The sequence below is a fragment of the Crinia signifera genome, chromosome 19, assembly GCF_055691185.1.
Source record: "Crinia signifera chromosome 19, ASM5569118v1, whole genome shotgun sequence".
NCBI classification, from domain to species: Eukaryota; Metazoa; Chordata; class Amphibia; order Anura; family Myobatrachidae; genus Crinia; species Crinia signifera.
In genome coordinates, this window is record NC_139226.1 from 91,117,227 (window position 1) to 91,144,360 (window position 27,134).

Consider the following 27,134-nt stretch of genomic DNA (forward strand, 5'->3'; position numbering starts at 1 on the left):
TTGTTACATTGCCTACCTACCTTTAAGTCCCCTGAAATAGTGACACCTAGATCCCTTGGTTCCTCCGTAGTTTCCATTATAGTGCCATTTATACTATATTTAGTATTTGGATTTTTGAGACCCAAGTGCATGATTTTGCATTTCTTTGAATTAAACTGTAGTTGCCATGCTCTTGACCATTCCTCTAATCTACCTAGATCATCAATCATTTGTTTTACCCCTCCTGGTGTGTCTACCCTGTTGCATACCTTTGTGTCATCTGCAAAAAGGCACATTTTACCCTCAATTCCATTTGTAATATCACCAATAAAGATATTAAAAAGCATTGGTCCAAGTACAGATCCCTGGGGTACCCCACTTGTAACCTTTCCCTCCTTTGACTGTACTCCGTTTACTTCAAGTCTCTGTTTTCTGTCCTGCAACCATGCTCTTATCCATTCAACTATCTTAAAATCCAATCCCAAGCTTTCAAGTTTATTTAACAGTCTGCAATGTGGGACAGTGTCAAAAGCCTTACTAAAGTTTAGATAAGCTACATCTACAGCCCCACCTTGATCTATTACTTTAGTCACCCAGTCAAAAAAGTCAATAAGATTTGTTTGACATGATCTTCCCCCAGTAAACCCATGCTGTTTCGGATCCTGTAAATTGCTGGTTTTGAGATATTCTATAACGCTATGTTTTAAGAGTGTTTCCATCAATTTCCCTACTACTGATGTAAGGCTCACTGGTAGATAGTTGCTTATCTCTTCCTTTCTTCCACTTTTGTGCAGTGGGACTATATTCGCTGTTTTACAGTCCTCTGGGATTACTCCAGTAGCTAGTGACTGGTTGAATAATTCTGTTATTGGTTTTACCAGCTCCCCTTTAAGCTCTTTTAGTATCCTTGGATGTATCCCATCTGGCCCCAGTGATTTATCCACTTTCAGTTTTGAGAGTTCTGTGAGGACTTTCTCCTCTGTAAATGTACTTGTTTCTCCCTTAGTTTTCTGACTATACTTGCAACTTAACTGTGGCCCCTTCCCCTCTGTTTCAGCAGTGAATACTGAGCAGAAATAATTATTAGTATGATCTGCTATTACATTGTCCCCCTTTAAGAAGACTTCCACTCTCTGTCTTTAGTCTTATTATTCCACTTATTGTTTTTCTCCTTTCACTTATATACCTAAAAAAGTTTTCCCCCCTTTACCCACTGACTGGCCCATTTTCTCTTCAGCCTGTGCTTTTGCACATCTGATTACCTTCTTAGCCTCCTTCTGTCTAACAAGATACACCTCTTTGTCCTCATTATTCTGCGTCTGCTTAAATTTCTTAAAGGCCAACTTTTTTGCTTTTACAATACCTTCTACTATACCTCTTTTGCAAACCACAATGGCTTCCTTTTCCTTGTGTTTTTCCTAACTCTTTTGACACAAAGTTATGTTGCTTTCAATATTGCACTTTTTAATTGTTTCCACTTCTCCTTCATTCCTTCCAAGTTCCTCCACTCTGCCAAAGAATCCCTTACAGGGATTCCCATCTCTACAAAATCAGCCTTCCTAAAATCTAACACCTTTATTTTTGTGTGCGATGAGTCGGTCTCTGTCTTTATTTTGAACCATACTGCTTGATGGTCACTGGATCCCAGATTTTCACCCACATTTACATCAGATATTATGTCACCATTTGTAAGTATTAAGTCTAATATTGCATCCTTACGTGTAGGCTCCCTCACCAATTGCTGAAGGGATGCTCCTTGCAAGGAATTCAAAATGTCCCTACTTCTGGTGGAACTTGCAACAGGCAGCTCCCAGTTTACATCGGGTAGATTAAAGTCTCCCATGATTGTCACCTCTCCTTTTAATGCCATTTTATTGATGTCCTGCAATAGGCTCTTGTCAAGTTCCTCTTCCTGACCTGGTGGTCTGTAGATCACCCCTATACGAAGAATCGCCTTCTCCCCTGTTTCTATAGTCACCCAAAGGGCCTCAGTTTTTTCTTCAAATATTGTGTGTGTGTGTTTAATAGTAAATGCAATTAAAAATAAAAAGTAAACTTTAATTACTTTAATATTCCTATCGATATAATCATTACTTCTCTACTTCTAATTTTTTTTCCTTGACTTCATATTTAAGTCTCTCAATATAATTACTTGCCCTCACACTCAAGCGGTCACTCCATTAGTGTTCAACTTAAAGACAGAAATCAAAAATCCTTTTTTTATATCACTTTTTGTGGCATATATTTTTTTTTGTAGTTTAGCGAGGATTCGTTAATCTACAAATGGTGACACTAGGCTGTGTGGGGTCCCCCTAAAATATGGCTGCAAAATCTTGCAGCCACATTGCTAAAGTGCAAGCCTATCTGCCAAGTTAGGTGCTTTCCAGCCATGTTTGGGGTCACAGTGGCTGCATGGTAGGTCAAACAGCCGCCGCGGCCCTCCCCCTCCCTCAAAACTCCACACTGCCGCCCTAGGCTGGCACTGAAACTGCGGTCTCCTGTGATTGCAGTTTCAGGGCTTGGCGATCTGTGGAGATTGCTAATTAGGGATTTTTACAAATTTGTCTATGGATCTGAACCAGGACCCTAATGCGGTGCAGTCACGCGGGTTGCCGGCCAAAAACAAGGTTTTTTTTTTTTTTAAAGAGGCAATCCTTTCAAGGTACGGTTTTGCCTTGTAAATGACTGCCCCTTTTAAAAAACTGCAAGTTTGGCTGGACTTGCACCATATTACATCTGGCCCATATTTTTGAGGAGGCATTATAGACACAGGATATATATGCAACAAGGGCACTGAAGGAGATGGGGGTAATGATACACCTAACAGCTTATTAACCAGTGAGAACATCTCAATCTAAAAGTTGTAAAGAAGGAGTCATGACCAAAACCATGAAACACACGGGTGTATGTGAAACTCACATAGGAGTGCACTAGCTAAGAAGTGGGGGAAGTAGCCTAACATCACCCATTTTCGGAAGGAATTGTTAATAACAAAGTAAAACTATATATATATATATATATATATATATATATATATATATATATATATATATAGGCAGTATAGAATATCGCACCAGCTTCACTTAGGTATAGATGACCGTGCCAGGTCCAGTTAAATACGTTCACAGTTCCCACTGAATGGGATAAACCAGCACCAGTCCATATATGCAAAAAGATTCAATACATGTTTATTGTCCATAGACAGCAAAAAGGACCAATCATGGTCATGTCAGAATCAACACCCAATAGGCAAAATAAGTGATACTTAGCATTCCTGCATCAAAGTATAGGCAGCGTCTCCTCGACGGCCGTTTCGGTGCCCAAGCACCTTTTTCAAGAGGGGTGACCAGCCTGACTGAACAAACCATGCTGTATAAATAGGCCCCTAAGGGGTCATCTCACCTGGTGCAATCAGCGCCGTCATTCCCGCCACAGGACTTGCCGCTATCCACCGCATCACGCCGTATACACGGCGCCGCCAGGCCGGAAGTTCCAGCAAGGCAGAACCAATGTGCCGGACATTTTGCAGGGGGACAGCTCAAAGGTTCCCGGGTCCCGGAAATGCGTCACTGCACAAGCGTTACCATAGCGATATAGTAAACACGGATCTAATCCTCATCCTGCTTATGGACGCAATCTATGTACATCAACAAGTGCTAAATACGCTCGTTCATTACATGCAAAAATAGACAATACATAAGTGAAGAATTGAAGGTACTTATAAGTGAAATATACCACACTGAAAAAAAACGACATACACATAAATAATATGCAAATGAATGACGGGGCATCAGTTCAAATACCTATAAATAATCATATACAGGTAACAAATTATGAATATTCCCGGCAGAACTATAGTATGAATCACCATATATAGAACCTGCACTCACAAAAAGTGAGTCAAACAGAATTCTTCATTCAATCCTTTTGGCCGCATGGAGTTTAGTTCATAAATCCAAAAGCTCTCTTTTTTGAGCAATAGCTTATGCCTATCGCCTCCTCTCCTCAATGGAGGCACATATTCAATAGGCATAAAGGCGAAGTCACTTATTGAATGTCCACACTGTACAAAATGCCTGGCTTATGGTGGCGTATTAGTGTCCAACTTGGTGAATGCTTTTTTGATGGACGATCTATGCGCCCCTATCCTTTCTTTAAGCATACGCAGGGTTTTGCCCACATAGATCATGTTGCATGGACAACGTATAATGTATATCACATACTTAGTTTCACAGTCCATTCGATGTTTGATATGGTAATTTTTGCCTGTAATTGGGTGTGAAAAAATATCTGACACAATCATATGTCGGCAATTCACGCATTAAGCGCACTTGTAGGCCCCAGCTTGTTTAACCAACCAATGTCTCGCTTGATCCACTTTGGGACTAATATCTGAGAACGTAATCTGCTGCTTCAGATTTTGACTTTTTTGAAGCAAAAGAGTGGTGGGTTTTGGCAGACACCACCCAGGACAGGATCACTACTGAGTATGTGCCAATGGTTCATGATAGAAGCCTTTATCGAGCTTGATGCCACAGAGTATGTGCTCGCAAAGTGTAGTCTTTCAGTATTTTCCTCCTTTACTTTCGGAGTTAGCAGACTTTCTCTATTGAGATTTTTACACTTGTCTCTTGCTTCTTGCACATCTCTTGGATCATATAGACGATCCAAAAAGTCTTGGCACATTCTGTCCAAAACCACATCTAGTTCCTCAGGACATGAGGTGATGCGGACTGCTCTTAGTAATTGTGAGTATGGCAACCCACGTTTTAGAGGTTCGGGATGAAAACTGGTGGCCAGTAAAAGCGTATTTTTATCAGTAGCCTTTTTATACAGTGTAGTTTTGAATTTATTATCAACAATCGCCACATTGACATCAAGATAGTTGATGTCGCTTTTGCTAGAATTCATAGTGAAACGAATATTGCCAGAATTAGAATTCAAATACAACAAGAGTTTCTGTAGCATATCCTCAGTTCCAGTCCAAATAAAAAACAAATCATCAATGAATCTAACGTAACAATTAATGAATTTTAAAAAAACTGAATGGGTCAAAATATGAGTGGTTTCAAACTGATACATAAAAAGATTGGCATACGATGGGGCCATGTTAGACCCCATCGCAGTACCACGACGCTGCAAAAAAACGTGTTATCAAACAAAAAATAATTTTTGTTTAAAACCAAACCCATCAATAATAACAAAAACTCAATTGGGGGTCCTTTATACAAAGGACTGGAACTGAGGATACTGCGTACTGCACTGATGCCCTCATCATTTGCAATATTAGTGTAAAGATTGGTGACATCCAATTTCACCAGTATACACACTTTGATTGGATGACCAAACTGTTTCAGCCTCAACAGAAAATCCGTTGTATCTTTCAGGAAGTAAGGACTAGCCTGTACCACCGGCTGTAAGAAGTAATCAATATACTGAGATATTGGTTGGCTCAAAATCTGAAGCAGCAGATTACGTTCTCAGATATTAGTCCCAAAGTGGATCAAGCGAGACATTGGTTGGTTAAACAAGCTGGGGCCTACAAGTGCGCTAAATGCGTGATTTGCCGACATATGATTGTGTCAGATATTTTTTCACACCCAATTACAGGCAAAAATTACCATATCAAACATCGAATGGACTGTGAAACTAAGTATGTGATATACATCATACGTTGTCCATGCAACATGATCTATGTGGGCAAAACCCTGCGTATGCTTAAAGAAAGGATAGGGGCGCATAGATCGTCCGTCAAAAAAGCATTCACCAAGTTGGACACTAATACGCCACCATTAGCCAGGCATTTTGTACAGTGTGGACATTCAATAAGTGACTTCGCCTTTATGCCTATTGAATATGTGCCTCCATTGAGGAGAGGAGGCGATAGGCATAAGCTATTGCTCAAAAAAGAGAGCTTTTGGATTTATGAACTAAACTCCATGCGGCCAAAAGGATTGAATGAAGAATTCTGTTTGACTCACTTTTTGTGAGTGCAGGTTCTATATATGGTGATTCATACTATAGTTCTGCCGGGAATATTCATAATTTGTTACCTGTATATGATTATTTATAGGTATTTGAACTGATGCCCCGTCATTCATTTGCATATTATTTATGTGTATGTCGTTTTTTTTTCAGTGTGGTATATTTCACTTATAAGTACCTTCAATTCTTCACTTATGTATTGTCTATTTTTGCATGTAATGAACGAGCGTATTTAGCACTTGTTGATGTACATAGATTGCGTCCATAAGCAGGATGAGGATTAGATCCGTGTTTACTATATCGCTATGGTAACGCTTGTGCGGTGACGCATTTCCGGGACCCGGGAACCTTTGAGCTGTCCCCCTGCAAAATGTCCGGCACATTGGTTCTGCCTTGCTGGAGCTTCCGGCCTGGCGGCGCCGTGTATACGGCGTGATGCGGTGGATAGCGGCAAGTCCTGTGGCGGGAATGACGGCGCTGATTGCACCAGGTGAGATGACCCCTTAGGGGCCTATTTATACAGCATGGTTTGTTCAGACAGGCTGGTCACCCCTCTTGAAAAAGGTGCTTGGGCACCGAAACGGCCGTCGAGGAGACGCTGCCTATACTTTGATGCAGGAATGCTAAGTATCACTTATTTTGCCTATTGGGTGTTGATTCTGACATGACCATGATTGGTCCTTTTTGCTGTCTATGGACAATAAACATGTATTGAATCTTTTTGCATATATGGACTGGTGCTGGTTTATCCCATTCAGTGGGAACTGTGAACGTATATATATATATCTAGAAAAAAATGTGAAGAGAGAGGCGCTTCATGGTGCATTAAACGAATAACAGTTTAATAAGAGAAGTAGATTTCTCCACAGTAAAAGAGAGTCAGGGACTCGTACCAAAAAGCAGGGCACTGTGGACTGGGTACCACACGATTTTACAGTAATAAAACCAGGCAAGACTGCTCACGATTCATCCAGACACGGCAATCCGAACACGACCTGCGGAAGGCTGCACGGCTGGCTTGCTGCACAACTATCGGGGACGCGACGGAGCGCTGGAGACAGGAGCAGGATCAGCTGAAAGGCACGTCGTAGGCCACGCCCTGACGCGTTTCGTCGTAAGACTTCGTCAGAGGGCGTGGCTACTACGCGTGCACGTCCAGCATATGTAGCAACCGGACCTGTCAATCACAGACGGCCGGGGCTAGGGAACGCCCCTAATGAATTAGAAAAAACAGAGACGGGAATAGCCGGCTGTATCTTTGTACTGTAGTACAAGGTATGGGCTCAGTAGCTGTTAAAAGCTATGAGCTTAATGGATGTTATTAATAATATGAATAATAAAAGGCCAATACCAGAATAGATAATTAGTAGTGCCACAATGGATTAAATATACGGGGCATATCAAATAAAAGACTCCCGTCGGTGAATGAAGCTAAGCAGTCTTTCACATTATGAGATACATATATACAAACATAATTATCAGTACACAGTTCCAAAGCTTATATAAAACACTGGAAACATAATGACTAAAAATTAAAGCTAAGAATTAAAATCACGAGAATTGTCGACATCAATATGTCGACCTACAATAAAAAGAATTTCATAATTATAAAAAACCTCATTCAAGTGCAACGTACAACTTGCCACATCAAAGATACATAGTGCAAAAACTCTCTATTAATGCTAGAAATGAGAAAACACTAAAAAAGAATTTATAAACCAGAAGCTAGAGTACCAGGAATTTTGCTAGCACTACAAGACTTGGATTACTTTCAATTCATAAAAGGAGTAATCTCATAGCCCTCGTTGAGACCCAACGGGGCCAGAGTATTCAGCCGCAAAATCCAAGTGGTTTCTCTCTTAAGGAGGTATTTATCATGATCACCCCCTCTTTTACTGTGTTTCACAAATTCAATACCCTTAAAACGCAGGCTAGAGGGGTCAGATTTATGCACATCCCTAAAGTGTCGGGAAACACTATGATTAAGAACAGAATGTTTGATGTTACGGATGTGTTCAAGTATACGGACTTTTAAACATCTTTTCGTTTTGCCAATATACCTGAGCCCACATCCGCACATCAACATGTATACCACAGATGCAGTGTTACAATTTATAAAACTAGTGACTTTCAGGTCTGTGCCGTCAATAGTATTGCCTTTTTTCATGAAAGGGCACACCTTACACCTATTGCATGGGAATGAGCCATGAATATTTAAAAAACTATTAGACGGTGGCCTCTCCACAATGGGTTCAAGCTGGCTTTTTGAAACCATCGATTTAATAGTTTTTGCACGCCTGTATATCATTTTGGGTGTATCAGGTATATGTTGGCCAAGAATAGGGTCAAGTTTGAGAACATTCCAGTGTTTTCTAAATATTTGATTTAGTTCTTTTTCATGGGTATTATATTGCGTGATAAAGAACGTATCACTGGACTTCACAGTGCTAGCAGATGTGGTGGCATGTACCTCAAGGGCTGTAGAAACAGGGGATATACCAGCATCGCCTAGACCCATAAGTTGACGTCAATCAAGAATTCTTGATCTTTGCAAAGATTTTTGTACAATATTCTTTGGATAGCCCCTTTTGTCAAATCTGTCGACATATGTTTGGGCTTGTTCTTCAAAAACACTGGGGTTGGAGCAGTTCCTTTTTAAGCAGAGGAACTGGGAGTAGGGGATATTATCTTTCCAAGCTCCCAGATGGCAACTAGTGTAATCCAGATAGCTATTTGCGTCGACAGGTTTAAAGAAAGTCGACGTCTGGATTTTCTTATCAGTAGGAAAGTTGCTCACATCCAACCTTAAGTCCAAAAATTCAATTGTTAAAGGATGGAATACTGAAGTAAACTTTAGATTAAAGATGTTCACATTCAGCATGTCGACAAATTTGGCAAACGATGACTCATCTCCCTCCCAAATGATGATGATGTCATCGATATACCTTTTGAACAGTTTCAACTGTTCACAGGGGGTACAGGTAACCACTTGTGTTTCCCAACTCTCCATATAAATGTTAGCCAGGCTTTGGGCACAGATCGTGCCCATCGCCGTGCCACACACCTGGAGGAACCACTCCTCCAGGAACTCAAAATAGTTAAATTTAAGCACGAATCTGAGACAGTGGCAAATTAACTCTCTTCTCTCGACAGAAATAGAAGGATCGTTGGCCAGGCGTCTCTCCACAGCACTGATACCACCCTGGTGGGGGATGCTGGTGTAGAGAGCCTGAACATCAATGGAGGCAAAGTGATACCCATCCCTCCATTCAACAACATCCAGCAACTGTAACAAATGGGCTGAGTCCTGAATATAGGTTTCTACTAGAGGAACATATTTTTTAATATAGTGGTCCACATATTCAGAAATCCTAGAGGTAAGAGAGCCCACTCCGGCCACAATTGGACGACCGGGTGGGGGTATGACCCCCTTATGGATTTTTGGCAAATGATAGAATGTAGCCAAATTTGGGGACGTATTCAACAGATACCTATATTCATCAAGGCTTAAAATCTTATTATCAAGACCTTTTTTGAGCAAATTCTCAAGCTCAACAAGAAATTCTTGTGTGGGGTTACCCGCTAATTTCAGATATGAGTTAGTGTCTAATAACAGATTGTATGCTTCCTTTATATAATCATCTCTGTCGACAATAACCACTCCTCCCCCCTTGTCGGCACTTTTAATGACAACAGAAGTATCAGACATTAGGGTTTTTAATGCTGCTCGTTCTCTAAAACTCATATTAGATCTAGTGGGAGCTTTTAAATTTAATTTGTTAAGATCATTTTTGACCATCTCCGCAAACAGATCTATATAAGGACCCCTTGATTCCAAGGGGTAATATGTAGACTTAAGTTTTAGTTTGGAATTTTGTGGGTCTTCTTCAAGCTCTGTAGTGCTGTTAGTGGGAGGTTTCTTTAGAAAATTACGTTTTAAGGTTAACCTACGTGCAAATAAGTTAAGGTCTATCTGAAGGTCGACTTTATTCGGAACTTGAGCCTGGGCAAATGAAAGGCCCTTCTGAAGGACCTTTATTTCAAGATCAGTCATGGTCCTCTTTGAGAGGTTAAAAATACCATGATGATCAGGAGTCACACCCGTGGTAGTGTCGACACTAGGTTCTGACACATCCAGCGTAGTTATTGGATATGTCGCTGTTTTGATTCCCTTCCGGGAATTTCCTTTTCCCCTACTACCTCTAGTCGTCTTTTTAACCTGAGGGGTGTTCTGTTTGGGGATGATACTACCGCTGTGTCGGCGCTCGTCTAAAAAACTCCCATTGGCATTTTCAGATCTCAAGGCATCAAACCTGTTTTTTATTTCCCATCTCCCAGATGATCTCGGGGGAAAGACAGGCTGTTGCCAATGGTTTTTAGGGTTGCGGGATCTATTGGGATGTTTGTATGGTACCTGTTGCCAATTTTCATTATTATGATCAACACGTGAATTGTTTCTAGGTGACCCATAATTACCATTATATCTTCCACCCTGATTGCCCCGTCTATAATCCCTAGGAGTGCCATAATTAGTATTGTGGCGATTAAAGTTCTGTTTCTGTCTGACCACTTTATTGCCGTTATTAATATTAGGCACATCATTTTCCTCCTCATGTTGATGATCAAAAGTTTGAAACACTTTTTTCTGTTTCACTTCATTCCACGTTCTGACTTTATTGGCCTCATAATCAAGGCGGTCACGTGCAAATTTCTTTTGTTTAGTGGAAATGATTTTGGTCTCGACTGCTGACACTTTTTTGTCGATTTCACCTTTTGCTGTAGTGAGCATATCTTTGCTATATCTAGCTTCAAGTGTTGGATTTAAAGCCATTAATTCCTGCTCCACTTCTCTAAAGGTTTTTTTCTTTTCCTCAATTAGTAGTCGCATTAATGACATAGAACAGTCGTCTAGGATATGATTCCAATCCTTTTCGAACTGTATATATATAAATATACTCCAAGGAAAGACCGCACTTACACTGGGGGTAATAGATCAGCTGTGGGGTGCATGCGAAGGAGTCCAGACAGGAATCCGTCCTCCAATATGTAGCTAGATTCTCACAAAGAGACGCAAGCACTCTCTACTTTATCAAAGAATAATACTTTTTGATAAAAAATAAAGTCGTTTTAATTTTCAACAGAATATGTCAGGTAAATCCCGATTTCACCATAGCCCCGACGTTTCGGTCCTTAAGAACATGGACCTTTATCAAGGAGCCTGGAGATATACAAATATTGCAGATATGCCCATCAGTGCACATACACAAATCTATACATCAAATAGTGATCAGGTAACAGTCAACTTACGTTTAGTGGTGAATAGCGGTGACTTGCTCGTGGTGGGCACACAGACCACTTTAATACTATATGGGATACTGGTACACACTGTTCTATGTTCTTTCTATTTTTCAAATATTATACCCACCAGTAAAAATGTTATATGACGCTGCACTATGCTGCATGAGTCCTTTTCCCCACCGGTGTTAGCATGCTGCATGAGTCTTTTTCCCACCGGTGTTAGCACAATCTGGGATTATCTTATGCACAGGGCTATCACGGTGTATATATGTGTATATATATTTATTTCTTCCTTTCTATCCAATCACCTGGTTTATAGTACCTATACCGGATCTATCTTGGTGCTGGATGCCCTGGGGATTCACCAGGCTCCTCACACCTCGCTACCCATTCATTTGCTATATTATGTCCCGTCAGTTTCACATACAGCGTTCCGTACGCATTTACCATTCTATGTGCCCGCATACCTATACGCGATTTGACACGCAAACACACCGCTAGCCGGAAGTGTTTGCGTTCCAGAGCATTGACTGAATGCTCTGGGAAGCCCCTCCTCTGTCCCTACGAGCCAGTGGCGCGATTGACACGCAGACGCTCCGCTAAGCTGGAAGCGCTGCGTTCCAGCTACACCTACAAGCGCTCACACGCTGTCAGCGTGTCACTTCCGGTTTCCGGAGGTGTGATAGCGCTATGCGGTCCATATGCGTTCCAACGCAGCTGCTCCACCCTGCTAGCACTATTCCAGCGCGATACAGGGTGTCAGTCACCTAGCACACAGCGGAAACAGTGTGCCCTTGTGACATCCGGTCACCAGGTATTTAAACCAGGCGCTGCAGCCTCTATGGGTGTCTCACCCACTGCACCTATGCTGGTGTACACTTGTTGCTCCTGAAGCTTCCTGTCATCACCTTTATTCACCACTAAACGTAAGTTGACTGTTACCTGATCACTATTTGATGTAGAGATTTGTGTATGTGCACTGATGGGCATATCTGCAATATTGTATATCTCCAGGCTCCTTGATAAAGCTCCATGTTCTTAAGGACCCAAACGTCGGGGCTATGGTGAAATCGGGATTTACCTGACATATTCTGTTGAAAATTAAAACGACTTTATTTTTTATCAAAAAGTATTATTCTTTAATAAAGTGGAGAGTGCTTGCGTCTCTTTGTGAGAATCTAGCTATATATACAGTATATATATATATATATATATATATATATATATATAACATATGAAGCAAAACTCAAATCAAATAAATGTATACAAAAAATGCACACAGCCACCTGTATATAAAATGTATTCATACAGTAAAGGCACTACAGCAACTCTGAGCAGGACCATTAGGCTAATACAAGGTCCCACCTAAAATAAAAAAGTGTATAGGCCAACACATCTCAGCAATCTGGTATGTTAAAAAGGATATTAAAAGAAAATTGAGACAAGAGGACATTCAGGTCGTTGAATATTCAGGTAAAGGTGAGGGATGTTTTTAATCTGTACATATTAGTATGACAGACATGACCTAATCTGATAGAAATTTGTCCTAGTTTCCAAGATGAGACCATGTAAAATTGAATTTTGATAATCAATTTAACTGAAAATCTCCTCTGATGATCTTGAGATCAAATAACTGAAGTACAGTATGTCATGCTGTACATCCTTGCTGGCGGGTCGCCAGAACATACGCGCTGGCGACCCGCCAGCAGCCTCGCCAGCGAGAAAACTGAGACGCGCGTGCGTCTCACGCGCACGCGCGTCTCAGTCTCCGTCGCTAGCGCGACGGAAACCCTGTCCGTCTCCGCCTCAGGGAGACGGACAGGGTTAGGGGGGGTTAGTGGGGGGTGCGGGCAGTCGGCGGGGACCCCGGGTTACCGCCGGCAAGCCGGCGGGGACCCGGGGAAACGTATGGAAGCGCCGTCGGAAGGGGACGCGCGCGCCTCTCGTGCGCGCGCGTCCCCTTCTCACGATCGCCATGGCGCTGGCGGGGGATGGCGGCTGGCGACGCCAGCGCCATCCCCTGCAAAGATGGGAAAAGACCCATCTGTAATAGGGACAAAGGTCTATGTTTAAATAATAATGATTTGCATGTTTGGATTTACTCAGTTATTATCGCCAAATTAGCGCAAGTTCGTATATATTCAAACTTTCCTTATTGGCTATCCAAAACATGTGACGTCCATTAGATATATTAAGTACAGAGAAATCTGGGAACATCTATAGGCCACTAAGGAAATCCCTTCGGACTGAGCAGCCTGAAGAATGTTCTTTCGTTTAAAAAAAAATGCACACATAGAATTACACATATATTTCTAGGTAGAGACCAAGAAATTTACCAAGTTCTAGAGCATGGGTCTTCAAACTGTGGCCCTCCAGATGTTGTGTATGTCCCAGCATGCCCTGACAGTTTTGGCATGCTCTTATAGGAAAAAATGTGGCAATGCATGTTGGAACATGTAGTTTCACAACATCTGGAGGGCCGCAGTTTGAAGACCCATGTTCTAAAGAGATGGTGAATTCTGTCAAATACTGTAGGAGATCTTTGTCATCAGCCTTTTGGGGTAATTTACAGAAAATGGACATGGCATGTTCTTCTAATTCTGGGTTAGAGATGAAGTCCAGAATACCTGAATTTTAATATTATTATTCCTCTGTAAACGATCTTCCAAGTCCACAATTTATCCTTTAAAGCTTCCAACTCAGATTGTTGTTGAAAAATAAATCATTATGTGAAGCCACTAATTCCCCCATCTTGTTCTTGAAATTATCAGCATGATTTCCGATAGCTGTAAGGTCCTATTTAACCTCATGGATAGCCACATTGGGATCTTGGGTGATGTAAAGGCAGTCAGAATTTGATAGGTCTTAACAGTACATGGTGCATTTGAATCAGGATCCAGCCCGGAGTCCAGAAACAGGTTGGAAGCACCCCAGATCCAAGATCAGCAGAAGAAGCAGGTGACACTGCACCTGTGGTTGAGCTGAAAGAGTGGGCCAGTTTATGGCTAGGGAAAAATGTAGTGTCACCTTTGCTCATTAGAGACATAGTAAATTTAGAGAACAAAACGACCCACACGCACAAATTCGTAGGCATAAATTGACTCAGTCAGCCAGCAGTGGGGAAAAACTATGTAGATAATATAAACTGCAAAGGAATATTCAATAGACAAAAATGAAATGAAGTCTCTTTTTTACAAACATTGAGATGTACAGATGGAGCCACACTTATAATAGTTATGCAACTTCCGGGGAGATTTGTATGATCCAATTGCCACGCGCATGCATCTAATTCGCTTCCTAGAAAACCAGAGCAGTAATGGCGCTGCATGGCATTTCCATGTGACTTTGGCATGCCAAACAAGCATGAGTGGCCCAATCGAGGCAACTGTAAAAACTATTTAAAAGTGATAAAATAGGAGCTCCTAGTGGATTATGAGAAATTAGGAGTCAGTTTGCACATTCAAATAAACTTGTGTAACCCCTTTTAGATTTAATTGTGAATACAGCAGAGTAATGCACCAGAATCAGCCGTTGTAAATCTATGTGATGTCACTGTTTCATTAGTATAGCTATAGTATGTCATGGGTACCCGATGAGCCCCATACAGTATCAGGCACTGCTACACCATCTTTTCTGGATTATATTTTGGAGCACAGAAGAGAATGAAGATGTAGCGATTCAAGGTCTGAGAAGCACTTGCTTACCATCCATGTGTTTCTCTAGGCTTGCTCAGAGACTGTCATCAAGATGTGTGCTGCGGCGGTCCAGTGTCCAGCTGGCGCTGGGTGCATGCGGTCAGCATCTCCAACAATATCATCTCAGGGGGCACCTCTGAACACAGTCTGCAGCCTTGTTGTTCACAAATTCCCAGCACTGGGCCTTCTCTCCGGTACAGGCCTCAGGCCTTTTCACATGTACACCAAACATAATTTCTGTCTCCAACATGGGTGCGGCCATATTGGTTTGATTCACAAGAGTTCCTCAGCCAATCCTGGACTGGCTACTCTCAGTCAGCTACAACCAATCCACTGCACTCTCTTCCTATAAGTATGCTGAAACTGGGCCAAGCAGTCACTGTAATGATGTCCTTAGGGTAACAGTATCTCCTGCTATCTCTGAGTGTTTCCTGTTTTCCATATCATCTGCTGCATACCACCTTGCTGCAGACTGACTCACTCCAGTGTCCAGACCTTGGTTCTACCCAGAGTCCCTGCTTCACCATCGGTTCCTGCTTACCATTGTTACATCATCAGTATGCCATCGCTCATTCTGCCTTCATTGCTTACTTCCATTGCTACCTGCTCGTGTTCCCAGTACCACACAATTTACCAGCCACCTGAGCAGAGTATCAACATCAATATTACCACCATCGGTGCACATCGACATTGGTTGCAGTCATCATCGGTGGACCTCAGTGGCGGATTCAGGGGGGGGGCACCCGGGCACGTGCCCCCCCTGTCATTTATTTTGTAGCTGAGGACCATGGCTTTCTAACGAGCCCAGCCCCGTGTCTCTAGCCCCCCGGGAACCGGAGATATCGCCTGGCAAACCTGTAACGTTTTTTCCCCATAGGATAATATGGGACCCGTCAATTCCGACCCCCACCCGGTTCCGACGGCTGCCAGTTCCCGCCCTGGCATCACAGAAACTTGTAGTTGATTTCATTCAATTCCAAATAGCTGGGCCTTCAATATGATACCAGGCTCGTCCAAATCGGTAAATCGGTTCCAGAGATATTGCGTGTAAAACGATTTTATTATTTTTGAAATGTAATTTCAGGGCTGTTCATGTTCTTTGAGGGCAGATTACTCTGGAACCAAACGTTCCAGTTTCACTGGACCAAAATCATTCAAAGCCCACTCAAAAGTTCTTCAATATAATACTTGTCTCATGTAAATGGATCAGTTGGTTCCGAAGATATAGCCGGTTAAATGAGATAACTGGTTAAAGGGGGGAGGGGTGGTCCAAATCGGTCAATCGGTTCCAGAGATATTGCGTGTAAAACGATTTTATTATTTTTGAAATGTAATTTCAGGGCTGTTCATGTTCTTTGAGGGCAGATTACTCTGGAACCAAACGTTCCAGTTTCACTGGACCAAAATCATTCAAAGCCCACTCAAAAGTTCTTCAATATAATACTTGTCTCATGTAAATGGATCAGTTGGTTTCGAAGATATAGCCGGTTAAATGAGATAACTGGTTAAAGGGGGGAGGGGTGGTTTTCTCTCCCCCTCACACCAGAAAATGCAGGGACTAGGCTGGTGTAAAAGGGGCCAACCTGGGAATGCATTTTCTGGTGTGAAAGGGGTATTATTTCAAATAGCTGGGACCTGCAGTGCTCTGAATACAGCCAGGCTCTGCCACTGTCAGTGGCTATCACTTCTGCCTGGCGGCGGCTGTCCCCCATTTACCACGAGCATGTATTCCCCCTTGGCAATGAGCATGTAATCCCACATGGCAACGAGCATGGAACCTCTGGCAATGAGCATGGAACCCTTGGCAATGAGCATGTAGAGAAGCAGCATTTATGTAGCATAATTTTTAATAGGCATTATGGTGTTTGGCATAACACATAATGGACACATTGGCGTGTAACAACGTGTAATGGACATTATGGTGTAAATGTGGACAATGTCCCTGTTTATGAAGTGTATTGTGAATTTTGGCTTAATCTGTGTGGCATTATGTGAATTCTGGCTCAATCCATGTGGCATTATGTGAATTTTGTCTCAATCCGTGTGGCATTATGTTAATTTTGGCTCAATCCATGTGGCATTATGGGAATTTTGGCTCAATCCGTGTGGCATTATGTGAATTTTTTTCCCAATCCGTGTGGCATTATGTGAATTTCGGCTCAATCTGTGTGGCATTATGTGAATTTTGGCTCAATCCATGTGGCATTATTTTAAATTTGTCTCAATCCGTATGGCATTTTATGCATTTGGCTCAATCCGTGTGGCATATGTGAATTTTGACACAATCCATTTGGCATTATGTGAATTTTGGCTCAATCCGTGTGTGTTATTATGTAAATTTTAGCTCAATCCATGTGGCATTATGTGAATTTTGACACAATCCATGTGGCATTATTTGAATTTTGGCTCAATCCATGTGGCATTATGTCAATTTTGGCTCATTCCATTTGGCATCATGTGTAAGGGGCAAGTATAATGGGGTCTAGTATTTTGTTGCATAATGTGTAGAAGTTGTATATGGTGTTGACACGCCCCCTGTTGAGTGGCCACACACCCTTTTCCGGAGCGCGCACAACTACATCCTTCACTTTTGTCGCCATGGTGGGCCTGCGTACTTTAAATGCCAGGGCCTATTTTTAATTCCATTCCCACCCTCTCCTGCCGCTCTCTTAGCATGTACACTGGCACCACTAACACCGCCCCTCCCCCACCCAAACCCTTTTTTATCATGGTGCCCCCCCTGTCATTTTATCCTGGATCCGCCCCTGGTGGACCTCTTAGTGACTGTGTTAGTGGTATCTACTTGAGCCATATACTTACCTGCAGTGTCTCTCCGGGGTATCCTCCACCATCAATGGTCAACATTGGTCAGGAACAGTTCATATATCCAGCATTATATTCTGTATATTACTCACCAGACTAATCCTGGTTCCAGTCCTCCACACTTTCGGGCCTCCTACATTGCTTTCAGTGGTTAGCATTTTATATGCAGTCCAAACTAATTAAAGAACCCAGCTTCCGTTTTACTCCAGCCTCAGTGCAAATTCACCCCTCAGAAAACTCTCGCATTGTGAAAAACATTATTTTTTTTTTTAACGGTGCATGTTCCCACTTTCCGAATATATCTCTTGAAAAATGGCATCTCTGGAGCAAGTATTTGGGGGGACTAAAAGGACTAAACTTAACACCTACCATGGCAGAGGTATAAGTGAACAGTGTGGGGACCACTGCTTTCAGGACCACTCGTCTCTTAAGGTGAGACTGATTCTTTATAACATAATGGGGGAAATTTACTAAGATGTGTATTCTACTTCACATGTGATGTTACTATGGGCAACAAATCAGATCCTGTCTACTATCTTCGATAGCGTGCTAAATAAATAAGTAAATTCTGATTGGTTGCCCATAGCAATATCACATGTGAAGTCGAATACACATCTTAGTAAATTTCCCCCAATATCTACTATTTTATTCTTTAATTATTTAAGTGAATCCTGGTGCATATCCAAAAAAAAACAGCAAAAATTATAAAATGCATAATTTTAAAATAATTTCAGCCACAAATTAAACATTTTAAAAAATGTATTCTTGGCAGATTATTCAAATTAAATATAAAACAGAATAACATTACACAACTTTTAATTCAGCCAAAACAAAGTAACTTGCATAAAAAATACATCTTTCTGAAAAATTGTAATTCACAAATAAAGTGAAAAAAATAAATAATATGAGCGGTAAAAGTCCATCCAACTTAAAACTTCTTAAGAAAATAAAACATGATAAAGTGAATCTTTTTAGAAACGTATTCACATAAGAAAGTTTGCAAACTAGAGTAGGTTTGATTGTCTTAATTGTGCTTTCACTCTTTTCAGGGAAAAGTGGTTGGAAAAAGAAGAAATTTTAAGAAGAAAAATTAAACAAATTAAAATATTTAACATTGACACAGAAAATCCAACAGATCCCTTTGTATTGGAGAAAGGCGACTGTCTACTAAGTACATACTTACTAGAAAATGTTAGCAAAGACAAAGATTCTTTTTGTAAAAACCTTAAAAAATGTTCTTCCTTCATAAAAGTAGGCGGCCATCTATTATTGATTGGTTCATTTAACGGTAAATATTATACAGTTGGAGAGGATACATTCCATATCTTAAGTTATGATGAGGACTTTTTAAGAAAGGCTATAGCAGAAGCAGGATTTACCGTAGAACAACTTCAGATATTAGAGAGAACAGTAGTCAATGACAGTATAAAATATGACCATATGTACTGTCTTAGCGCTCTCAAAGAGAGGGAAGTATAGTAAAACACAAAGAAAGAGGAAAAAAAGGTACTTGTTTCCTAGCACTGCCACACCGATTCTAATCTGGGGCATCGCAGGTAAAAAAATCTCATCGGTCGCATCGCATGCGTGCTAAAAAATCGCATGCGATGGTCCCGACGCGATGCCCCGATTTCCCATAGGGAACAATGTTAAATGCCTCAATTTACCCAAATGAACATGGAACAATGTTAAATGGTCCAGAAACCCCCCAAAACATCCCAGAACAGTGAAATGGCCCCCCAAAATTAGTTAACGCCACCCCACGATCAACGTGAACCCGAAGCGTGGCGAGCCCAGCGAGCCAGCGAGGGGCGGCGGTACGCGTCCTCCGACCTTTTCATACCCCCACTATCCACGTCGGCGTGGAGTTGAGAATAGAATAGTGTGGCGAGCGCAGCGAGCCACCGAGCCCGAAGCGTGGCGAGCGCAGCGAGCCACGCGAGGGAACGCGGATACCTTCACAGTTATCCGCGTCCCCTCGCGGCCTTCACAGGTGTCCGTGGCAAAGCGGACGCCTGTGAAGCCCACGAGGGGACGCGTTTACCTGTGAAGGTATCCGCGTCCCCTCGCGGGGCTTGCTGCGCTCGCCACGCTTCGGGCTCGATTCTATTCTCAACTCCGCGCCGACGTGGATAGTGGGGGTATGAAAAGGCCGGAGGACGCGTACCGCCACCCCTCGCGGGCTCGCTGCGCTCGCCACGCTTCGGGTTCACGTTGATCGTGGGGTGGCGTTAACTAATTTTGGGGGGCCATTTCACTGTTCAGGGGTGTTTTGGGGGGTTTCTGGACCATTTAACATTGTTCCCTGTTGATTTGGGTAAATTGAGCCATTTAACATTGTTCCCTAAGGAAAATCGGGGGCATCGCGTCGGGACCATTTAATGCTTATTTAGCCGCATGCGACGCGACCGACGCGATTTTTTTACTTTTCAATGCATTTCAATGGGAAATCGGGTCCATCGCGTCGGGGGCCATCGCATAACACTATTAAGGGCACAAGATCAATGCGATTGTGGCCGTGCTAGGAAACAAGTACCGAAAAAAATCATGGATGGAGTTATTATATAATTAGACAAATTGAAAATCACAGGAGCAAGCAAACATCTGGAATACATTTTATGAAGATTGTTAAAATAGAACGTATAAATAATCAAATAGAAAATAATGAATAGCTATACTGAAATCACATTAATGTTAATGATGTACAAAAGTTAACAATTAATAAATTAATTTTGTTTTCTCTCCTATGAATGCAAGATAAAAATGTTTTAATCAATAATTTATTTGTTATGTATTTAGATTGTAAACTCTATAGACAAGAACATTATGTTATAGCATGGTTACTGAATCTCTGCTTTTTCTTTCAATGTCATTCATTATATAAAATGATCATGCATTACAAATATTCAATAACTAATAAAATGCATAAATTACATAAAAAAATCAATTTTATTTGAAATGTTTACAATAAATATGTTATAATAATAATAATAAAAATAATAATAATAATAATTTAATTTATATAGCGCTCTTTCTCCAATAGGACTCAAGGCGCTTAACAGATAGATTGAATGTAATACAGTACAGAAAAGCTTTTCATAAACAATACTTAAGGGGCTGAGGGAAACGCTTGAGTAAATAGGAAGGCCTTGATTCTGTTTTTGAAGCATTCTAGAGTGGGGGTCTCTCGAACTGTGCGGGGAAGTGAGTTCCATAAAGTCGGAGCTGAATGCTAAAAGCTCGACCCCCAGATGAATTACGGGAGATCCTTATGTACTGCTAAAAGTCCTTCATCTACAGACCGCAGTAATCGGGTGGGACAGTATGGAATCAGAAGCTGCTTCAGATACCTTGGGCCTTGGTCATGTAGGGCTTTGAAACTCAGTAGATTGATCTTGAAAATTATTTGCCATTTTATTGGCAGCCAGTGAAGGGAGTAGAGAATGGGAGTAATGTGGCTAGAACGGGGCTGTTTGGTTAACAGCCTGGCAGCTGTGTTTTGTACCAGCTGTAATCAGTGCAGTAATTTTGCTGGTAGACCGAGGATTTGATTGTGATATCTGAGGTTTAAGTGTCAATCCACCATCTAGTACCACGCCAAGATTCCGCACATGATCAGAGTTTTGTAATTCTGTACACCCAAATGTCAGTCCAGTTGGGTGACTGTGCTGCAGTCTTATCCTTTGAGGTTGAGGTCCAATCATAAGGACCTCTATTTTATCAGGATTCAGTCTCAGCCAACTGGCACTCAACCATTCCTGGAGCTCAGCTAGACATCCATTTAGGGTTGCTATTGGGTTTTCAGTGCCTGGAGCAAAGGACAAGTACAGCTGTGTGTCATCTGCATAGCAGTGGTAGACAAGGCTATGGCGCCTAATTATTTCACCCAGTGGCAGCATGTACACTGCAAAAAGCATGGGGGATAATATAGAACCTTGTGGGACACCGCATGGCAATGGCACGGATGAAGATGAGTATACTCCAGATTAAACTCTCTGTGACCTGCCAGCGAGAAATGATTTAACCCAGCTTAGTACTGTGCCATCCAGTCCACAGAAATTTTTTAGGCGCTCAATCAGAAGCCCATGGTCCACAGTATCAAATGCTGCAGAGAGATCCAGAAGGATTAAGATTGAACAGTCACCTCTGTCTCTTGCCATCAGAAGATCGTTTAGCACATATACCAGGGCTGTTTCAGTGCTATGTCTTCTCCTGAATCCTGATTGGAATGGATCATACATATCATGAGATATCAGGTGGGTTTCTAGTTGATTTGCAACCACTTTTTCAATGACTTTTCCTAGAAAAGGAAGGTTTGATACCGGTCTGTAGTTGGTCATGCAGTCTGGATCTAAATTAGGATTTTTAAGAAGAGGTCTAACAATTGCTTCCTTTAGAGGTTGAGGAAAAATTCCTGTCTGCAAAGAGCACTGAACAATTTTTACAAAGACAGGGCCAATTATATCCATGCACCCTATTAGGAGCTTTGCTTATTGGAACCAATTAACTCTAGAGTCATAGAGACATCTGTTGTAAATTACATTGGGGCAAATTCAGCTGCTGTAATATTTTCAGGTGGGTCTCTAAAGTAAAACCCCTTTCAAACCAGCCAAATTTCCCAGGTTGGCCCCGGGAACAACCCACGACTAGCTCTGGTGTGATAGGTTCCCGTGTCAAATTCCTGTGAAAATTTGCCGGGATTTCAACCCTGCTAGCTAGCACTGTTGCTCCTGCAACCAGCCTGTGTAACTGGCTCATGTGAAAGCTACTGACCCGGCTTCCTTGATTGCTGATGACATGCAGCAGAATCTCCGGATCTCTCTGGGTTGGGCTCCAACTCCTCAGTCGGGGACAGATACGGGGGGAGGCAAGGTGTTACCTGGGCAGCGTGAAGAGGGGGCTGTGGGTGCAGCAGTGGAGCGGGCAATCCGAAGTATCCGGGAAGCGCTGAGTGAGCGGACACTGTGGACAGCAGTGGCAGAATTTGAAGATTCAAAAGATAGGCTGGCTGCTGATTGACTGAGAGTGCTCTCTCAGCCAATAAGCAGCCGGTCTATATTTTGAATTTTCAAATTCTGCCAACGCTGTCCACAGTGTCAGCTCACTCAGCACTTCCTGGACACTGCGGACTGCCTGCTGCACCTGAAGCCCCTGCTTCACACTGCCCAGACCACATGCTGCCCAGATACTACCTGCCTCCCCCGTGATATCCATCCCAGATTCCCCTCTGCACCCACAACCCGACTCCCGCTGCCTGCCCCCTTACACCAGAAAATGCAGGGACTAGGCTGATGTGAAAGTGGCCAACCCAGGAAAGTCCCTGCATTATCCAGGGACCATATTCCTGGGTAAGTCCCTGCATTTTTTATGTGAAAGTGGTATAAGCGATGACCATTTCCATCCTGGTTCTTAAGCAGATTAGTGGAAGCCCTTTACTAGCGCTGATGGAAGAAACTGTTCAATGGTTTGGTTTTTTCAACTGGATCTGCAAAATATCGATGCATTCGCAATTCCTAAAGGGGGTGGTCATAATTTCTTTCTGGCAGTGAATTTTTGATTGCAGGCAACTGATTTTTATTTAATTAACAAAACATGCGGAATTAGGCCAATTATCCAAATTTTGCTAATTTCCACAATTCCAATAAAAATGGAAAATCCTTGCAATTACAAGATGACAGGGGTAAGACGTACCACACTCACAGAGAGAGTGTGTTTTTGAAGCTCAAAAAGGTATCTTTTTCTGGTGATATAATGCGACCTTCACCAGACTTCACCACAGTGTCCAAATTATTAAATTTAAGCGTACATTTCCACTCACTAGAGTTCAATGCTGTAACACATGTAAAGGTTTCTTTTTAGGTAGTAGTAGTAGTACATTTATTTATAAGGCGCCGCAAAGTGTCCGCAGCGCCGTATATAGCAAACAAAAAACAAATGACAAGGTAACGTACAGGGTGTGTTGAAAAATACAGTATAAATAGGGGTATAGCTGGTAGAAATAAAATCAGCATCAGTTCAGAAGTAGGTGTCAAAATTGTCGAGGAGACTGAAGATGAAGTAGAGGAAGGGAAGAACAGGACAGGAGGACAGGTGAGGTAAAGAGGTAGGGTGAGTACGTGAGGCAGGAGGACCCTACTGATAAGAGTTAACATACTAAAAATAGGTGGGTGGACGAACGAACGAAAAACAACAGGATAAGTAGGAATGGAGGGGAACGGAGGCAGGATAGGAGGATCAAAAGAGGTTAGGAGGAAGGATAGGCTAGTCGAAAAAAGTGGGTTTTGAGAGAGCGCTTGAAGGAGGTAAGGGAATCAGAAAGCCTGATGGGTGGCGGGAAGTCTTGGACACGGGAGTGGGAGGAGGTGATTAGGTGAGAGGTCAGTCGGCGGTCAGCGATGGAGCGAAGAGGACGGGAGGGAGTGTGGATAGAGATCAGTGAAGAGAGGTAAGGAGCGGTGGAGGAGGAGAGAGCCTTGTAGGTGGTGGTGAGGAGTTTAAAGAGAACTCGGAAAGGAATGGGGAGCCAGTGAAGAGATAGACAGAGGAGGGAGGCGGAGGTAGAGCGGCGGGAGAGGAAGATGAGCCTAGCAGCAGCGTTAAGAATGGTTTGGAGAGGTGCGAGGCGGGTGAGAGGTAGCCCAGAGAGAAGGATGTTGCAGTAGTCAAGGCGGGAGATGACAAGAGAGTGAATGAGAATTTTGGTCGCGTCAGTGGAGAGGAATGGTCTGATGCGTGAGATGTTGCGTAGGTGAAAGCGGCAAGACTGTAAGAGAGCACGAATGTGGGGGGTGAAAGAGAGGGAGCGCGTTTGGTCGGTGGAGGTGATCTCGGTTTCACCAATGCTGATGGAGATAGTGGGAGAAGAGGGGATGTTCGGGGGATGGAAGATTAGAAGTTCAGTTTTAGCCATGTTTAGTTTCAGGAAGCGTTGGGTCATCCAGGCTGAGATGGCCGTGAGGCATTCGGAGACCTTGGACAGGAGTGATGGGGATAGGTCGGGGGAGGAGAGATAGATTAGGGTATCATCAGCATAAAGGTGGTAATGAAAACCATAGGAGCTGATGAGGGTGCCCAGAGAGGTGGTGTAGAGGGAGAAGAGGAGATGGCCAAGGACTGACCCTTGGGGAACACCGACTGGCTGCGGGGTAGTAGGAGAGGAGGATCTCGGAGTGGAGACGGAGAAGGAGCGATCAGAGAGGTATGAGGTGAACCAGGAGAAGACCGTGCCAGTGAACATCAATATTAACATCAATATTTTATTTATATTTATTATATTCACTACATCTTATTGTTATTAGGCACAAGCACTTTACACATGCTGTTTTACGTAAAAATCAATTAATAACAGCCCCCATTTTTATGATAGAAGGTCAAGTATGGCCGTGCGTTCCACATATATCATCGTCAAAACATCGCTATGCGTTCCAATACATATTTGGGAACGAGCGCTGCAGAAATCCGGCATTTGGCTGACGTCATTTGGGAAGGCGGATACCAGATGACGCGCAACGGAGGGACCACTCCGGGCGCAGCGCTGGTTCAAGCCCCCACTTGACAGATGCTTTTCCCGGCCAATGGCACATAGCCATTATGTAAGGACAGCTCTAGCCTCCTGCGTACAGACGCTGTCCCCGGCCAGTGATTTACGGCTATGTTGTGGGAGGCGTTATTGCAGGAAGTGTGAGGCCGGTCTCCATAGACCCGGATATCCGTGCGTTCCAAGTGTGTGGAACGCACAGGCGTTTTTGGCTTTATTCATTCGTTTTTTCTGGATTTTTATGCATGTTTTGAATTATTCACAAATAAGCTATGCTATGTTATAAGTTATGTTACCTACTCTTATGAAATGTGTAGATATGCATTTATGAAACAAATTTCCCTATGGTTCCTCCTCTTCCTGGAGTATTCACTTCCTGATCCCTGGGTATAAATATGGATGCAGTGCACTCCAGAGACAGGCCTTGAAAAAGATTTTAATCGAAACGCGTTGGCTGGCTTTCTGGACTTGCACAAAGAGTTTTTTTCCTTTTATATTGGACACTTGTCACTGTTGGACATTGAACCAAGGTACTGGGTGTTCATTCACCAAACATCTCAGACTTATCCGGAAAGTTTCCGATGTATTGCTAATGTGAATCCTACAAAACATCACTCACTCACCCTTGGATCTATTTCTTCAGTGTACTTGTGGTTCCTTTTTTATATTGTTTTTTCTGTGTGGCAATAAAAGTATTTTCCAAGTGAAAGAAACCCAGATGTGCTTTAAAAATCCCGGCGAATTGTGAGTAATTGGTACGCTTACCTAAAAAGAAACCTTTACATGTGTTACAGCATTAAACTCTAGTGAGTGGAAATGTACGTTTAAATTTAATAATTTGGACACTGTGGTGAAGTCTGGTGAAGGTCGCATTATATCACCAGAAAAAGATAACTTTTTGAGCTTCAAAAACACACTCTCTCTGTGAGTGTGGTACGTCTTACCCCTGTCATATATTTATGTTTCAAGACAAATAAATAGTCCTACACATTTAACCCCTCTCTTTATTTCACATATTCACCATCTGTGAGAACGGGAGAAAGAAAAAATTCCTATACAGACAGCGCTTGGAATATATCCTTATTCTTTTTTGTATATCATTGTTTACTTGTTTTGGTTGAACAAGCTTTTTTGGTTATATCGAGCTGCTCCTCTATCCTTGCGCCTTGGAAACCTCCAGTGTTTTATTTCATACTTGCCAATACAAGAGTTATTAATTTTTTGATTAACTTATTTAGTGCCACTATGCCCTATAGGGGTGTGGCTCAAATGATAGAGAGTGTCTAGATTAACGGTCAATAGGTCAACACCAAAAGGTTGACACAGTGTTGACATTGACAAAAGGTAGATACCGGGAAAAGATCTACATAGAAAAGGTTGACATATGTAAAGGTGATATGAGTTTTTCATGTTTTTTGGTGTCAGCATCGATGCTTGAGCACGCGAGTCCCCAATTTGTGTAGAAAATGTATCCACCATGCTTCAGGCCTGCTTCATCGCTCAATTACGACTGCACACTTTATTGTTCCAAATCGGAATCCACATGGATCTTAATGTATGAAAAATCAAAAAAGTAATGTCAGTCTTTCATATGTTGACCGATGCCATGTTGATCTATTGCTTTGTTGACCTTTGTTGACAGGGACAGCATAAATATACCTACCATGGATTGTGGTTGGAAAGAATCCAGCACAGTTATTCCGTTTGATTAAGTCTGATATAGCAAGCATGATTACAGTCACCTGTCAGCTTGTTTGACAGAAGGAACAGGGCTCCTAATGGTGAACTAGCTGCCCAGGTGATAGGTCAGGTGGTGA

The 27,134-nt window shown here is 42.3% G+C and overlaps 1 protein-coding gene across 1 annotated transcript in view; it reads left to right on the plus strand.

Annotated features, from left to right (window-relative positions):
• Nucleotides 1-19,259, plus strand: part of LOC146041585 (nicotinamide N-methyltransferase-like) — a 30,057-nt gene extending 10,798 nt beyond the window's left edge. The window contains exon 4 of the mRNA XM_083161533.1: nucleotides 18,830-19,259. Coding sequence (XP_083017659.1) covers nucleotides 18,830-19,259 — 430 coding nt within the window. The remainder of the gene's footprint in view (nucleotides 1-18,829) is intronic.
• Nucleotides 19,260-27,134: the final 7,875 nt, after the last annotated feature.